Source organism: Sesamum indicum, linkage group LG8 (genome assembly GCF_026168435.1).
Source record: "Sesamum indicum cultivar Baizhima isolate 11 linkage group LG8, ASM2616843v1, whole genome shotgun sequence".
Classification (NCBI taxonomy): domain Eukaryota; kingdom Viridiplantae; phylum Streptophyta; class Magnoliopsida; order Lamiales; family Pedaliaceae; genus Sesamum; species Sesamum indicum.
In genome coordinates, this window is record NC_142664.1 from 25,884,678 (window position 1) to 25,901,451 (window position 16,774).

Here is a 16,774-nt window from a genome sequence, read left to right on the forward strand (position 1 = left end):
TACCACTTAAAGTCAATTCATGGGCCAAAATATTTTTTTAGTCCCATAAAATAAAGACAGGATTTTTTTTGGTACCACAATTATGGCAGGTGATGCTTTTAGTCCCATAAAACTTAATCCCAAAAAGTTGCGTGTGTTGTGGTTTTGGGACTGAAAATACGTGATTATGAGTTTTATAGGACTAAAAGCGACACCTGCCATAATTGTGGTATCAAAACAAATTATGTCCTTAATTTATGGGACTAAAAAAATATTTTGCCCCAATTTGTATCATATATACTTTTGAGCTCCCACCACAAAAACAAAAAAATAAAGTAAAAATAAAAAATGGAAAAAATAAAAATAAGAAAAAAATAAAATAAAAACCCTACATATATATGGCACAAGTTGCTTTGATGCAAATCTGAGTGCAAAATTGTGTGGTCCTCTGAGTACTAAGCAGAAGGGCTTTAAAGAAGGTCCTAAAATATTGGTCCCTCCTCTACCTACAATGCATAGATAGATACTATATCAATAATCTCATCCAGCCATGCACCACAAACTTGATCAACACTTTCAAATTGGCATCTGATTTTCTGTTTCAAATACTATTTCATCTCTTATTCCATTTAATATGTATACTTACATGTATAAAAACTTTTTTCAAATAAAATACATAATGTCATCTTTACGCACGAGGGCTGAATATGTTGAATGAGTAGGAGAGAAATACGGTTTGCAACAGGAAATCCAATTTGATTCAAACTTGCCTAATTCAATTCTTTCCCTAGCTTAATTCTTACTTTATTTTTGCAACTCTTTGGGTATTATATATATATATATATATGTAAGTTTAATTTAAATTTGATATTCTTCAACAACTAGACATTGTTAATTATGTATCTCTTCTTCTTTAATTAATTCTTCATTATGTGCCTATACCCTAATATTATAGAGGGACTCAAGAACAATTGTGTTGCACTTAAATTTAAGTACTACTAATAATGTCAAGAATTTCCTTAACATTAAAGAACTCATGTTCATTGCCAAAAGGGCATCTCTCTCTCTCTCTCTCTCTCTCTCATTGTATATCTATATGGAACATTACTGAGAAAGCTATTTGTAGTTGACAATAAAGCAGTTACCCTCATTTTCAAAGTATGCAGCTAGCTAGGTTGGTCCCAATTGGAGTTATAAGTCCATCTTAAGAGCCATTTATTAGCATGACACTATAAGCTCAAACACATGACTTTGTTTTCAAACAAAAAAAAAAAAAAAACAAGTGATTGAATTTTGCAACATGTAATTATCTTTGATGAAATTTGCAGAAATTTTATGTGTCGTTATGCATTTAGGCCACATGGACGCAAATGCGCCATACCTTTTTTCCCCTTTTCCTTTCGTTTTCAACACAGCATCGCACAATATTCCATCGTCTGCCTCTTCCCAGAATTGAAGAAACAAACTTATTTAAGCTCAATTCTCTTAGTACTCAGCATATAATTAGGTTTTCCTTCTGAGTTTTTCCCCACACTACCGCGAATGAGCTGAAAGTGCAGCGTTTCCGACTCCACTTCTGCAGCTGGCAAAGAGAACAGATTCAGGTTGATCAACAGTAATTATACTAAAATATTCATGAGTTCGTTTTGCAATGTTTCCTTTTAATTTACTCTCTGAATTTCGGAGAGTATAATCTTATGTTTCCTCCAAATTGTTATAAATATATATTTATGTTTATCAGCTTGCAAGAGTTTATGAAGATAAGATAACCTAGAAAATTTTCCTATTACATTTCCCAAAACCTAATTGTTGTTGCATAATTTAGACACTGTTATGAAATAAAATTTCAGCTAGATGTTAATTGTCTTTGATCAAACTAGGGGTTCCCCAAGAACGCGTAAAAAGTTTCCATCATCAAAATTTCTATAGATTTATGCCTTCTTAGAGCAAAATCCACCATAGAAACTGATGAAATTCTCCTGTTTTCTACGATTTATTTACTTGATCATCCAACTCTTGCAGGGCGATTCATGATGAAGCAAAAGTAGCACATATGATGGCCATGAATCCGAGAGAAAAAGACTTCCAAGCAAAGAGAGACGGGGATCCCAATTACAACAAGTTCCCCAAGTTCACATCTTCTTCAAGGCAATGGTCAAGCTACAAAAACCCAAGAATCATTCGCGTCTCTCGTGACTTTGGAGGCAAAGACCGGCACAGCAAAGTGTGCACTCTGCGGGGACTGAGGGACCGACGCATCAGGCTTTCTGTCCCTACTGCAATTCAGCTCTATGATCTTCAAGACAAGCTTGGACTCAGCCAGCCCAGCAAAGTTGTCGATTGGTTGCTTGACGCGACTAAGGACGAAATCGACAAGCTCCCTCCTCTCCCTATGATCCCTGGAAGTTTCACACCGTTCCATCAACCAACACTAGCTTGCCAAGATTCATCAGGAACCATTAACCCTCAAAACCCCATGTCCCATTTTCTTGCTACTAATCATCCCTTCGCCAAGAATTTAGGGATTAGTACTCCAAGAAAAGATGGGATCATCAAGATAGACGAGGATGAGAAGGAAATGTCGACAACAGGAAAGGAAAAGTGGATTTTTCCACAACAGGAGCAAGAAAATCAAGAGGGTTTTGGAGGATTTGTAGCTCAACTTTCAGCACAAAACCTCTTCCCACTGAGCAATATCAATCATCAGTCATCGTCCATACCGAACTTGGGCTACAACTCTTACTTCCATTGTTGGGATCCTCCAAACCTGTCATTATCTCAATTTGGAGGAGGGTTTACTTTCCCAAATCAAACAGATGAGCAGCAGCAGCAGCAGCCCTACAATACGCTTTCAACGTTTAATCTACCGACGAGCTCTCAGCTCTATTTCTGCCCTTCTGCAACAGCTCTGCCAGCTTCTATCATCCCTTCTTTTCCTTCATACATCAGTACCCCTTCACTGGACAACTATGGGTTGAGACAATTCAATCATCATCATCAGTTGCAGCAAAATCCACAGCTTCTGCCCACAACAACCCTTCACTTGATCAATCCCACCATGAAGTCCTTCGCCCTCAATGTCAACTCTAAAACGGTTAATCATTCACAGGATCAGAAAGCTGCTGATGAAAGACGGAACAAAGACCACAGAAATAGTTAATTCCTGAAAGTTTTACATGATTCGGTAGTGCTAATTACCTTGGAAGAAACAAATTAAGAAGGGCTCACGTGGGATCAATACTTCAGAGATAAATTGCAACGCCGTACAGTAAGAATTTCTTCTGTCTTAATTAATTTTTATGCGATATATATATATATATATAAATACTGGAAAAATGTGATTTATTAATGATAAAACTGTATGTATTAATTTACATGTTTGTCAGGTTTTGAGGTATTTGTTACAGAAATTAAATAATGAATGATGAATTATTAATATATGAAAAGCATGCAATAGAGTTGTGTAATGCTGGCTTAATTTATGAATTCAATTATATCATTTGGGCTTTTAATTTTATTTTGTTTGTCGCTTTACGTTCAATATATTTATTGATTCAAAAATATCGATCTACTAAATTAATATTTGAGTTTGATTATACTGATTGATATAGTAATGAATTGAATTTTATTAGAAAAAATAATCTATAATGCAGGGACATTATATATGTAATTGATATATATATATATCCATATAATCAAGTGCCAGCAAAGAAGACATTTGATATTGTATTAGTTTAAATATCTGATAAAATGTTGTGTTTTTTAATAAACTGATCATAATTTTTAATTTACCGATTCCAACTAAAAAAGTATTTTAAAATGTATAATTTATAAAAATTTTAATTGATTGAACTAATTTAATTGTCCATTTATATCACAAATATTATGGCCTGCTGCTTATGATGAACATTATAAGGAACAGCAAGAAAGACTAATAAATTTATTTTGATTTATGATATGTATATATACATATATATATGATTGAAACACAAAAGTGGGGATGATAAATTAATTAATTAGTGAGATGGCTTAAATTTGGGCATCATTTAATTTTAAGTAAAAATAATAATGGCAACACTTTCCTAATATATATATATATATATAAGGTCAATTTATATAAATGCATATGTGTCTTTAAAATTTTAATCACTTTCTTTGACAAATCTCATGAGGCAAACACTTACAAATACTTGTTAAGTTCAATTCAGTTCTCTATGTTAGAAGGGTATCAGCCGTTGTTGTCCTGTAAGTAATGAACTGATAATTTTAGTCTTATAATTTAATTATTCTGACATAAATCAATCAAAAATTTGTCGAAACAATTAGAAATTTTAGGAATTTTTGGGGTTTTTTTCTGACTAGACGCCAAATTTAGATGTGGCATATTAGATCTGCACATTTTGGAGGAAGTTTTGGGACATTTTTGCATATAGTCACTGATTTCTTGTTCATTCTATTGTTTGACAGGGAATGCAAAAGGGGTGTTGATTTTCCTCCAAAATGTGTAGATCTAACGTCATGTAAGCTGCCACGTCCAAACAGTACTAAAAGTAATATAAGATTTAATCATGACTAGTTATTATGACTAAAATAAATAGCCATGGCCATTGACCATAACCGTACAATATTTGTTCGTCGTGGTTTTTGCGAATGTGGCTAAAATATGATTAAAAATACTTTTCATGACGGACAAATTTTTGCATCAGATTTCTTCAATATTAATATATAATAGTTATTTACCATAGCTTTTAGTCCATACATTAGAAAAAATACAATTTTCCATTACGGTTAATTACCATTGCCAAAAAAAGAAAATAACTATAAATACAAATCAACCACGGCTTCACAACGGTCATCGGCCGTTGTTTCTGCAAGTAGCCAAAATATTAGCCATGGCCAAAACCATAGCAAATGTTTGGACTATGGCTAAAACAATGGCAAATATTGATTAATCATTTAGTTTATTTAACCATAGTTAATAGTATTAACTTACCATGATTTTTAAGCGTAGTCATTTATAGTGTAGCGAAACCTTATTATTATTTTTTTTATAGTGATAGCTATTAAAAGTTCTAGTGAAAATTGGTACCCAATTGCCGAAAAAAAACTCAATTTTTCTAATATTCCTCCGATTATTCTAACGAAAGGACTAAAATTGCCGCAAAATAATTCATTGGAGTTAAAGTTACAACATGAGTCACCACCCCTTAACATACATAACTAAAATATATATATAGTCCATCTGGGAATTGAATATTTTGCTTATTTAAGCAGCTTGTTGATGAAATATATATACATGCATGGTATACAAATGCTGATGAAATTAATATGCATGCTATACATGTAGCTTTATTTTTGATAAATTAATTAATTATGCATGTTTTGGTTTGTTTTTCAAAAGTTACCAAATATCATTCTATTAAAGTAAAAAATATTTTCACATTAGTCGAATTAAACTCATAAGTCGTATAGTCATATAGAGTCTCAATTTTACTATCTAAATTAGGTACGATCGAATGCACTTACATTTATTAAGCATATTAAAGATTTAGAAAAGATTTACAAGAAATAATTTTACGAGCATGCAAGCATATACGCCTTTCGTGATCATCTTTTCTAGGGGAATTTAAACCCTCACCACTTTCGCTATGAAGCCGTTCATCATGAAACGTCGTCATTTCAATCATTATTCGGATGTTTCTTTAAGTTTTTCAACAGATCTCAGTTATAACTTTTTTAGTCATCATTTGGGTTTCATTAAAATTTACCCACCTTTCAATTATATCAAATAATTTAAATAAAAATTATTATTTCTTATCTCCCTCTGGCCTTTTCACTTTTCCTCCCCCTTCTGATTCACTTGGAATTGTTCCCAATGTTCTTTACATGAGACAAATGTTGCCCAACTCCTTTGGTAAAAACGTCAAGTGCAGAAGTATTAATTGCATAGGTCATTATTTGACAATGAAATTGCAAGTTTAGTCCTATAATTTATGAAAGACGGCGACTTTAGTCCTCCATTTTAAAAGGGACCAGCAATATTGGTCTCAAATGCAAATTAATCACGTGCTAGTTTATTTTTCCGATCCATAAGTTTTCAATTTTCAAACTATTACGCGCGGATGTGACTTTTTTTCTAATAAATTTTGTTTTATTTGTTGCTATATATATAACTACAATAAATTGTAAGAAACTCGTGTAAACTATGGTTCGGATTAAATGTTGATATAAATTTCATAATATTCGATCATTACGTTTTCTGATCATTTTCTGGAATATCTTATATACATGGATTATATAATTATTAATCGAATATATATGTAGCGTCGATTGTATTTAATAGTATAATTAGATTATTACATCGATTGTTGTTATTGCCTATATCGAAATATTATCAACTATAATATCAGATAATATCGATCATATTATAGGAAATGCTATATTATTAATGAAACTTGTTTTTTTTTTCCTTTGGAAACTCTGAAATATGATTGTTTACTTATGTACGTATATTATTATGTGTGTGTATATATACATTGAATCTTGAAATTGTACTTCTTGATATAATTATCAGAAAACAACAACAACAATAATAAAGTCATTAATTTTAATCTAGTTATATAATAATTAAGAGCTAGCTAGCTAGAATAAAATAATTAAATGCAAAACAATTAAAGCTAGCTAGATCATCATATATATATATATATCGTTAATAAAGACTATCTACGATTGATAATAATCCAAAACGTACCTACGTACTATACCAATAATTAATTGTGATCTAATTAATTACATAACCATGCACAATTAATATTATAAATATATATCCAATAATTATATATATGTATATGTATAAAACCCTAAAAGAAAGAAGCATAAAGAGAATATATATATGTGTGTATATGTAGAATGAATGAATGAGTGCATAATTGAGAATGTTGAAAAGGAAAGAAGAGGATGTGCAGACTGCTGACAGCATCAGCATCAGTATAGCTCACAAGATCCAAGAAAATTTAAACCAGCAGCTCACCACATTATACCAAGTTGTGGGTGCAGAAGGGCTATGCATCCCCATAAACTTGCCAAAATAAAACCTCCTTTTTCATCACTAGTGGAGTGGTCCTCCTCTATATTTATCTCATTACATCTATGTATGTATGTATGTGTATGGGAAAATTATTATCTGTATTAAGCTCGAAAAGGTTGAATTACTTACATGACAAGTATAATGAAATATATTTATCATGTAATTAATTATTTTTTCTGAACTGCATGCACGTCTGCCCAGTGTAATTACATGATCTCGTGAGATTTGATTTGCATGTGGTTTAAGTAGGGCATGTGGGGTGGACCAAAATGTGTTTTTCTTTCAGTTGAATGGGTGTGAACTGAGAGTGATGTAGTATATGTGTTGCTGTCTTGAAGGCTCTCTCTAAATATCATTTTCTAGGGTTTTCAATTGGGGTAGTCTGCACGCTGATTGGAGGCAGACCCTATTAATCAATCCAAGATATGAGAAATAAAAATTTTAAATTATTGTGATTTCAAAATCATTTCTTGCTATAATTAGGAAAAAAAAAAAATGAAGTTCGTAGCTGCCCTTCACACAAAATTTGAAAAATTCCTCCAAAATTTTACTAGAAATTATTGTCGTTAATAAATTTGTAAAACAATCAGTAATAAAAAAATTTCAATACTAAAATTAGCTACCAACTAAATATTCTCCTCACTAATTTTGTTCTAACATAAATTAGCAACCGATTTCACTATTTTCAAGAAATGATATTATTTCTTGTAGTGAAAAAGATCCATAAAAAGGGTAATGCTAAGCCAGACGTAGAACACAGTAAACTTGTTTGGTATAAGTTTAAGGATCATGTTGCTACTTCTTCTTTCTGAAACTTTGTGTTTAGTAATTAGTATATTTTTAGGGTAGTAAAATGCAATTAACTGAAAATGATGATTATATATTTATTTAGAGTGTAGCCAAAATGTGACGGAGGGATGAGATAACCCTATCATAACACTCCCACGCTCTAATCCTATCCTCATCTCTGGCCGCATAATCCAGCTTCATCACCCCATTGAACAAATCCGAGTAGAGTTTCCTCAGCCGCCCCCTCTTCTCCGCCGGCTTCGCTTGTATAATTGTGTACATGTCCTGTTTCAGCAACGACGAGCTCTTCCGGAGCACCTTCTGCGCTTCCTTCCACGACTCCGCCACTAACAGATCCTTCACTCCCACCAGGCTCTGCGCGTGGGGTTCAATCCCCGATTCCGCTTCTTCCACTGTCTGGTCCGGGACTGTCATTCTGAAATCGAAGGCGGTGGCGGGTTTTGTGAAGAGGAAGAGGGCTGAGGCTGAGGCTGTGAGTATTATTAGGGATGATCTTCTGGTGGTGGTGGTGGTGGCGGTGGTAGGGGGGTGGGGGTTTGTTGGGGGATGAAGTGGTGGTGGGTTGAGTTTCTGGAGTAGAGATGGTAAGTATGTTGCTGCGGCCATAAGGTTCTTTGAGGAACTGCAAATGCTTCGCTACTGTTTATTTACTTTGTGAGTTTAAACGTAAAATGAGTAGCAGTTTGGTATGAGGTTGGGAAAGTTGTGAAAAAAATACAAGTGTATATATAGTATAGTAATAAAACAAGAAAATGAATACATCAATTAAAGGAGATCATAAAACTTTACAAATAGTTCAAATCATATCATACTCAACTGTTTGTCGTGATTTGTTAATAAATCGTGATCATAAAAATATAATATAGGATTAATTTATACTTAAATTCCATTTAAAAATGCAAACCTTAATGATTTCCACCATCTTGTTGTTGCTCCTTTTGTCCAAACCCATCAGCAAATTGTTGGTTTGTGCCTCTCACATCTTGGAGCAATGTATGAACCAGTTCATGTAGGTCTGTCTCCCTCTTCCGAGCCTCATTCCCGTCTTTCGAGCCACTTCAAGAGCAATTTCAAACAATTTTCTATTTTCTTCTTCTTTTCCTGAAAATTATTCTTCCATCTTTGTAGCACTAGAATGCATATCTTCCATTACTTTGATCAACTCATTAAACTTTTCTTCAAATGCTCTAAATGTAGAACCAATTGGACTTGCACTGGTAGATGAAATATTTGTCCACATGTCCTTTTCTCAACTTCAGATTCTTTTGCTTCGCAGAAATAGTTGAAACCAGGATATCAGCCTCTTTGTGTTGGTAAAAGTGCTACCTTCTACAAACTAAAAGCTGATCAAAGTAGAACATAGAAATTGATTTTGGCGATGAGTCTAGTAGGTGTTAAGGAAGTGCCAATACTTAAGTTTTCTTAGTGGTGGGAGTGATGAAACAATGAGAGTACTTACATTTAATGAGATCATGGTTATGCTTATTAAGTTGCAGAATTAAGGGTCAAGAACACTTTGGATACAAGTAATACTTTAGTACTCTCAAGATCCCACAATCACACTGCAAGCTGAAACTTTTCCCGAGGAATATCCGATTATGTTTTCAGGGAGGAAAGAAAAATTTTATAAAAATCTCTTTGTTTCTGAAACAAGAAATATTATCAGAGAATGAATTCTTCCATATCTCCTGTATGGCTGTATGATGAATATTGTTTCCTAATAAAATCCTAATAATATCACCTACATAATGAAGACATGTTTTCTCCGATACACCTGTTTATGACTATCATTAAACTAAAGAAATAACTCGAAAAATCCAAGCTTTACACATTCTTGCATCATTTCAATAAAAGAACATATAATGTTGATAGTAAAATAAGAAGAAAAGAAATAATCGAAAACCAGTAGAACTCCTGAAAGCTCTTTACACCAAATTAACACTGCTAAATCTATATCAATTTCTGTTCTATAAAAAAAATTTGAATTCTTTCCTTTCTGAGTTTCTTCAAGCATTCAGAAAAGGGTAGACCTACTGTGTGTAGTTGCACGTTTGTATGTGTACTGGGATACTTACAACATCAATTTCCAATCAAAACAAAAAATAAACATATAATTCAATCATATAGGCCAAACGCCACAAATTCAAGAATCCAATAAACATATAACTCAACAGATGTTGAATTTTGTCTTACTTACGTTTGATTGTTCCAGCCCCTGGGAGAATGTGCGATGAAGTGCTTTATCCACACACCCTTCAAAAGGATTAGGATTAGGATTAGGCTTAGAATTTGAAATCTCCGGACCTCGTGGTCGGTGATCTCCCAATAACTCTTCATTCTCATCTCAAAGGCGCAAAGATGCACCTCACTAACACCCTCGCCCGCGTCCTCCAACTCATCTCTAGTCACCCTCCTGTCAAAGAGAAACAAAACCAATTACATTCTAACAATGAAAAAACTATAATGATGACAGCTCACTAACTAAAAGGAACAAATATCACCAGAGTCAACAAGACAGATAACCACTTTGAGGAATGCGTCAAAATTGGACAGATACTCTACTTGCATCCAGTGGAATCAAACTAGTTGTACCCTATAACAATGCAAAAGACATGATGACAGATTACACTAAATAAACCGAATAAAATAACTTACATGAAGATGATTTAACAATGATTTAAAACCTTTACATTACAAGGATATTCGCGCAAAGAATAAGAATATAAAAATGGCCATCTTTTCTTGTAGGTTTCTGAGCCAAATATTTGGTGTTATTTTGGCACTATAATGGCATGTAGGTTGTTGATCTCTCCTCAAATATTTGGATAAATATGTACCTTTTATCTTATAGTAATATTTGTTCAAGGTAAAATTGCTTCCCGCAATAGATAAAAAATTTGAATCCAGTGATAAATAGCTGAGAAGAAACAGATTCGATATTTCCTTCAAAATTACCATCGTAGCCACAAATAGAGAAGTAAAAGTATAGCCTGACACTATATACTGGAACCAGGTAGTTTCCTTCACTATCCATCCAGAAGGTATGTTTAATAGCCTGAACAGAACCCTTTTTGCAGATAGAAACTTCACGTAATTGTCCCTAAATGTTACTCTACAATAACTTTAAGATGACACTACCGAGGAGAATGTCATAATCATTAGTATTTCAGCCTTCGAGCAAATATAGAACATGATACAATGTGCAATATTTTCTTAAACCTTCAACAGCCACATAAAAATGAGAAAGTAGCCTGGTTCAAGCAAAACTGTATTATTTCCCCGAGTAAGATGCATAATAACCAAAGAACAAAGAAATTTACATGATACTAAGGACTGATTGGAAAACAAACTTTCTCATGAAACTGGAAGCTACCTGACTGAAAAATGGCCAAGTTTTCATATTTTGGGCCCTCACGCATTAACTGTCTGGAAGATGTTACCATTTGGTGTCATAAACTAATTGGGTCTCTGCCACAATTTTTAAGAGAATATGAGCTTCTTCTTCAAAATATATATGTACATATACATATATATATATATATATATATTCTGTAAACCATTTACTAAACATCTAGATCAACTAGACTAACCAAAAGTTGTATAAAATCAGGTAGGTTATTCATAAGAGCTGAACCAACCCAACCGAGGATTTCAGAAAATGAATTACAGGAGCTCCACCATAACAGAATTAACTTAAAGGTATTATATATTCCTACTTTCCTCAATGCTTGTACAGGTAAAATGCAGAAGAAATCCACAATCTATGTTATGGATACTACAATTTTTCAAATTATTTAATCAATAAATCATTCACTATTCTAAGATAGACAGAAGAAAGGCAGACGCACATCCAAAAACATACAGAATTCCACCAACCATATTCAAAATTAAAAGGAAAAAGGCGAAAATACCTATCAAAAGAAAAATCCCTAAACATTTCACACCAATTCCACCTTCATGCACTAAATACGTGAATGGGCAGTGAAAAGTCCAATGCCCAGTGAAGTTCTCACACTGCTTAACTACCAATAACAAAAATATCTCATATTAACCAGCGCGAGAGAAATGGAAAAGGGTGATCAATGTTTGAAGACTCACCAAATGTGCCTCCGATGACAGATGATGAATTAACTTCACCGATGACCAGAAGAAATTGAGGCAAGAGCGATGTTTTCTTTTTTTCTTATTTCTCTTCACCTGACTGGAATAAATTGGGGCACGGTTCTTCTCAAGAGCGATTTCTTCTTCTTCTTCTTTTTTCCCCCTCCTTTTTTTAAAAAAAAAGAAAAAAATAGACATTTAAGACAAATTTGTTTTAACAAAATTCTCAAATAACTTCTGAGACGGAAATTTTCCATCTCGAATTCTCAAGATGCTCTTGTCATTTGAACATGATCTATTACAAATGCTTGTTCCAAGAAACAAAAATGTAATAACTACTTTTCTAATGAAGGGGAATTTAAAACTTTAGATCACTTGACATTGATATGGAAAAAGGAATTACTATCACCTGAAGTCCAGATAATTGTAGAAGCAAATCGCCAACAGCAGATTATGCTTTATGTGATCAAAAATTCCCCAGTTATCCCTTTTGGAGAACTGCAGTTGGGGCCAGAATTGGTATTTCCGTACTTTCTATGTATTAATTTACCAATAATCACCACATGAGCAAATCCCATTTTCAAAATGGTGGTATCGATTTGTATCCCTTACTATGATTTCACGCTCAGCAATCTTAGAGATGAACTTGATAGCGACGTGGCAATCCTCACAAACACGAAGATTTTTAGTAACCCTGATCAATATCCCTGGCTTGCTATTAATAATTGCGAATACAATGGCCAATTTTTCACTGTGAACCACCAGATGGTTTTCTTTATCTTCCTCCTCCACATCATGAAGGGCTGTGTCTGTCTTTGGAACATAACCAGCTTCTTTCATTTTTCCTAATAAGCTTTCTAACTCTTCATAGATCTCTTCTGATTGTGGATGTGATCTATCACCAGCAAGGAAAGTATGGACCTGATCCTGAAGCTCAACATTGCTAACACCAGGTATTTTCTTGATTCCTCTGCCTTTCATAATTGAGCGAATTAATGTGACGTCTTTCCATCTCCCAGCCTTGGCATAAATGTTTGATAACAGGACGTAATATCCAGATTGCTGCGGAGCCAATTGAAAAAGATGATCAGCTGCTACAACCCCAATATCCATGTTATTATAGACATGGCAAGCGCTCAATAGAGCTCCCCAAACCCTGTCGTTTGGCTCCATTGGCATCTGCTTGATATGAGTGTAGGCCTCATCCAGTCGACCAGCACGCCCAAGTAGATCAACCATGCAAGTATAGTGTTCCAATCTAGGAACTATCTTATATTCTTCAGTCATCAATCTATAATAGTTACGTCCTTCTGATAACAATCCTGCGTGGCTGCAAGCTGAAAGAATTGACACAAAAGCTATTGAATCTGGGGCCAGACCTAAGTCCTGCATTTTGGAGAATAATTCAATTGCTTCCTGACCTTTACCACTCCTACCATATGCAGACATCATTGAAGTCCATGAGATGACATCCTTGATTTGCATCTCATCAAATACTTTTCTTGCTTCTACTAAACACCCACACTTAGCATACATATCAATCAAAGCATTCTCTATGGACAAGTTAGGCTTCAGCCCCCTCATTTCAACATATTCATGAATCTGCTTTCCTAGTGACACGGCAGAAAGATCTCCGCATGCTGGAAGAACACTAGCGATAGTTATTGCATCTGGTTCTGTCCCATTAGTTTCCATCTGTAAATAAAGGTCAACTGCCTCAGTCGACATAGAGTTATTTGCATAGACGGCTATCATTACATTCCATGCCACCAATTCCTCTTTGGACATGCCCAAGAAAATCTTCTTCATGAACATAACATTTTCTTTGCTCGTATTAGTCACAGCAGGTGAGAGGCTAGCCATTGTGCCAGGATTAGGTTTGACACCTAGTGACTCCATTTCCTTGCACACCTCCAGTGCTTCATCAAACCGCCCATTTTGTGCATAACCCGCCACCATAGAATTCCAAGATACAATATCCCTACACGGCATTTCATCAAGAACCCGTTTTGCATCCTCCAAATTCCCACATTTCCCATACATTGCTACAAGACCATTCCCAGTAAATAGAGTCAAATCAAGACCCTTCTTCACAGCAGGACAATGTATTTGCAAGCCAAACCTTAAATCATCCGAAGCCGAGCAGGCTTTCAGGACACAAGGCAACGTGTAATGATCTGACATGATGCCAGAGGCTAGCATACTCTTATACATCAAAATAGCATCTCTGTAAAAATGATTGTTCACATAACTTCTAATCATGACATTACAAATGACATTGTTTCTCTGAGAAATTCTGTCGAATATCTTGCGAGTGACCTCCGGCTTGCCACGCGCTGCATAAGCCCGCATCAATTTGATAGCCAATGATGTATCTGAATGTAAATTCGGGTCAGAAATAATCCTCGAATGAAGTTTCTTGAGGGTTCTGACATCTGGGCTCTTGTCTAGTGTCTGGATGATCAAAGACTCGGCATTCTTAGTGGCAGTTAAGACATGGCGCGAAAGTTTGGACTGGCTTTTAATGGATTTCATCAATCGAAGAACGTAATTCTTGAGCTAGTACTGCTTCTTCCTCCTAATTCATAAAGGGACGGGAAAAGAAGAAACTTAAAAAAATAACATACCGAACTACTGATACTCAGAATAGCAAACTCGCACTGCAGAAAAGAGCAATTCGTCGATAAGGGAGATGAAAAACAAGGAAAGGGAAAAAGGCTGTGAGTATTAGGAATGATCCTCTGGTGGCAATGGTGGACGTGGCGGCGGCGAAGTTGGTGGTGGGGTGGGGATTTGTTGAGGGGTGAAGTAATGGTGAGTTGAGTTTCTGGAGCAGAGATGGTGTGTACGTTGCTCCCATAAGGTTGGGAAATACTCGCAGAATGAGCAACACTGATTTGTTAATAAATCGTTACATAAGATGTAGGGTTAATTTATACTTTATACGGCATCTATAGATGAGAAGGGTATAACTATAAATAAATAATTTTTAAAACGAGTGTAAGTGTAATTTAAAAAAAAAATAGAAAAAATTTAATTCTGTATTTTTAGAGGAGATGCAAAAATTATAAATTATAATTATGTTTAGATTTCTTTCAAAAATACGAAATTATATTTCCCCCAAAAATATTTTAAATTACATTGCACTCTGTCCACAAATTTTCTGTATACAACTCACCCTCTTCCATTAGGGTTGTACAGAAAATATTGATATCAACAAAAAAATATATAAATTTTTAATTTTTATCTCATTCAAAATTCTCTTGTAATATTTTTGTACTTGTAAGCCCAAATATAAATATATATAAAATCAAAAGAGTGAAATTATAATGAAATATTGCTTTTAAATTATAGTCATTGGATTGAAAGCAGGTATAGATGAATGAATAAATTAGTCATTTTTTGGTGTTTTTCATACTTTCTATATATGGAGCGAACTTAAAATTATTATTTCAGCTATTTTTTAAAAATGTGTTGTTCAAAACTTCATCCACTGCTTGAATAAATATACGCAACAATAGTGTTCACTTCACTCATTTATAGGACATAGAAGAAGTACAAAAAAATATAGTTAATAATTGTATTCATAAACAACTACTTTTGTCTAATCATTATTGATGCAAGCAAATAATGTCTATTATCGAAATTTTTGAATATAAGCTCTTTGGCCCAAATCTTTTGCAAGCCTAAGAAAGAGGACCGATAAAAAAGATATTAATACTCCAACGAATAAGTCAACAAACGATTGTAAAAAGACAAACTCAAAGATAAATGAAATAGCAATGAATGCTTAAAAACTTATAGAATGATTCTACTGAGGGAAATGTTTTGAATAAGGATTTTGTATGCGTGCTTATACTAAGAGAATGTTATCCTTCACTAGAAGGGAAGTTAGCTTTTATAGCTTTTAATACCCCTCGTATGATAAGGTGTGCCCCTTAGAACTCGGGTCAGTGGTTGTTGCCAATAAGACCCCTTTGAGTCCAGAGGTGGTTGGCGGAAGATTTATGGGGTCAAGCTGGCTGAGGAGACTTGAGACAAGTGGGTCTCCTAAAGAATAAGGTTTACATCTTGGGGGAGAATTGTTAGAATGTGAGGGTAATCCTTTCGTATTTTCAAGTTGAGGTAGTGACTTAGTGGTTTTTCCTTCTATGCCATACAAATAATGTCGGCCATGTGTAAAGGACTCAAGGGATTTGTTTTCTATTGCGCAAACGAATTTTTTTATTCGAGCCAACTTTTCTGATGTTCTATACGTCGATAATGGGCTACTTATTCTCTCTTGGACTCTGTGCGCGTAAGGGTTTTCTGCTGAGCCTTTATGCACAGTTGGGCCTTGACCTAGGCCAAGTGCACTTTTTCATATCAGTTATAATTTGCAAAATATATTTTATTACAATTTACACCCTTTTAACTTTATATATATTACATTTACTCCTTTATAAGTATAAAATTTATTTGAAAATCTTAAAATGATGGGCAAAATTAAAAATATATGTAAATTTTTTTTTATTGACTTCAGCATTTTCTGTCCAAACCCAAATGGAGGGAAGTCAAGTGGAAATGGAGAATTCTTGGAAAGGGAGAAGTGTAATTTTTGAAACTTGTTGGAGGAACGTATAATTTCATATTTTTAAAGGGAGTTTAAGTGTAATTAACCAGTTATTTATTTGTTAGATTTAATAGTTATAGATGAATTTCAATTTTGGAAATAGAGTTTTATTTCAGAATAATAGCGTTGTAGTATAAGTGGTAGCATGCTTTATGAAAAATGCACCATCATCAATTCCATATATC

General features: G+C 34.1%; 3 protein-coding genes across 9 annotated transcripts; 1 reads left to right on the forward strand and 2 right to left on the reverse strand.

Moving 5' to 3' along the window:
• Nucleotides 1-1,150: 1,150 nt before the first annotated feature.
• LOC105168872 (transcription factor TCP5) lies at nucleotides 1,151-4,723 on the forward strand. 2 transcript variants are annotated; one of them, XR_016066661.1, is made up of 3 exons: nucleotides 1,151-1,583; nucleotides 2,002-3,247; nucleotides 4,447-4,723. XR_016066661.1 is itself a non-coding variant. In XM_011089057.3 (2 exons), exon 2 carries the CDS (start codon nucleotides 2,033-2,035, stop codon nucleotides 3,137-3,139), a length of 1,107 nt encoding a protein of 368 aa, XP_011087359.1. In that variant the 5' UTR covers nucleotides 1,151-1,583; nucleotides 2,002-2,032; the 3' UTR covers nucleotides 3,140-3,478. The 2 variants fall into 2 exon arrangements, 1 of the variants encoding a protein (XP_011087359.1); XM_011089057.3 differs by lacking the exon at nucleotides 4,447-4,723 and having other exon boundaries at nucleotides 2,002-3,478.
• A 3,202-nt stretch (nucleotides 4,724-7,925) lies between these two features.
• Nucleotides 7,926-8,495, reverse strand: PQL3 (PsbQ-like 3). Its single transcript, XM_011089058.3, has one exon. The coding sequence runs from the start codon at nucleotides 8,480-8,482 to the stop codon at nucleotides 7,955-7,957; it is 528 nt and encodes a 175-aa protein (XP_011087360.3). The 5' UTR covers nucleotides 8,483-8,495; the 3' UTR covers nucleotides 7,926-7,954.
• Nucleotides 8,496-8,616: 121 nt separating this feature from the next.
• Nucleotides 8,617-14,888, reverse strand: LOC105169394 (Tetratricopeptide repeat (TPR)-like superfamily protein). Of its 6 annotated transcripts, XM_020696452.2 has the most exons (5): nucleotides 12,387-14,888; nucleotides 11,975-12,143; nucleotides 11,250-11,344; nucleotides 10,378-10,469; nucleotides 8,617-10,289 (listed from the first exon to the last, which is right to left on the reverse strand). In XM_020696452.2, exon 1 carries the CDS (start codon nucleotides 14,510-14,512, stop codon nucleotides 12,524-12,526), a length of 1,989 nt encoding a protein of 662 aa, XP_020552111.1. In that variant the 5' UTR covers nucleotides 14,513-14,888; the 3' UTR covers nucleotides 8,617-10,289; nucleotides 10,378-10,469; nucleotides 11,250-11,344; nucleotides 11,975-12,143; nucleotides 12,387-12,523. The 6 variants fall into 6 exon arrangements, with proteins under 6 accessions (XP_020552111.1, XP_020552114.1, XP_088740119.1 ...); XM_020696455.2 differs by lacking the exons at nucleotides 10,378-10,469; nucleotides 11,250-11,344 and having other exon boundaries at nucleotides 8,617-9,144; nucleotides 10,074-10,289; XM_088883993.1 differs by lacking the exons at nucleotides 10,378-10,469; nucleotides 11,250-11,344 and having other exon boundaries at nucleotides 8,617-9,219; nucleotides 10,074-10,289.
• Between the last annotated feature and the right edge of the window lie 1,886 nt (nucleotides 14,889-16,774).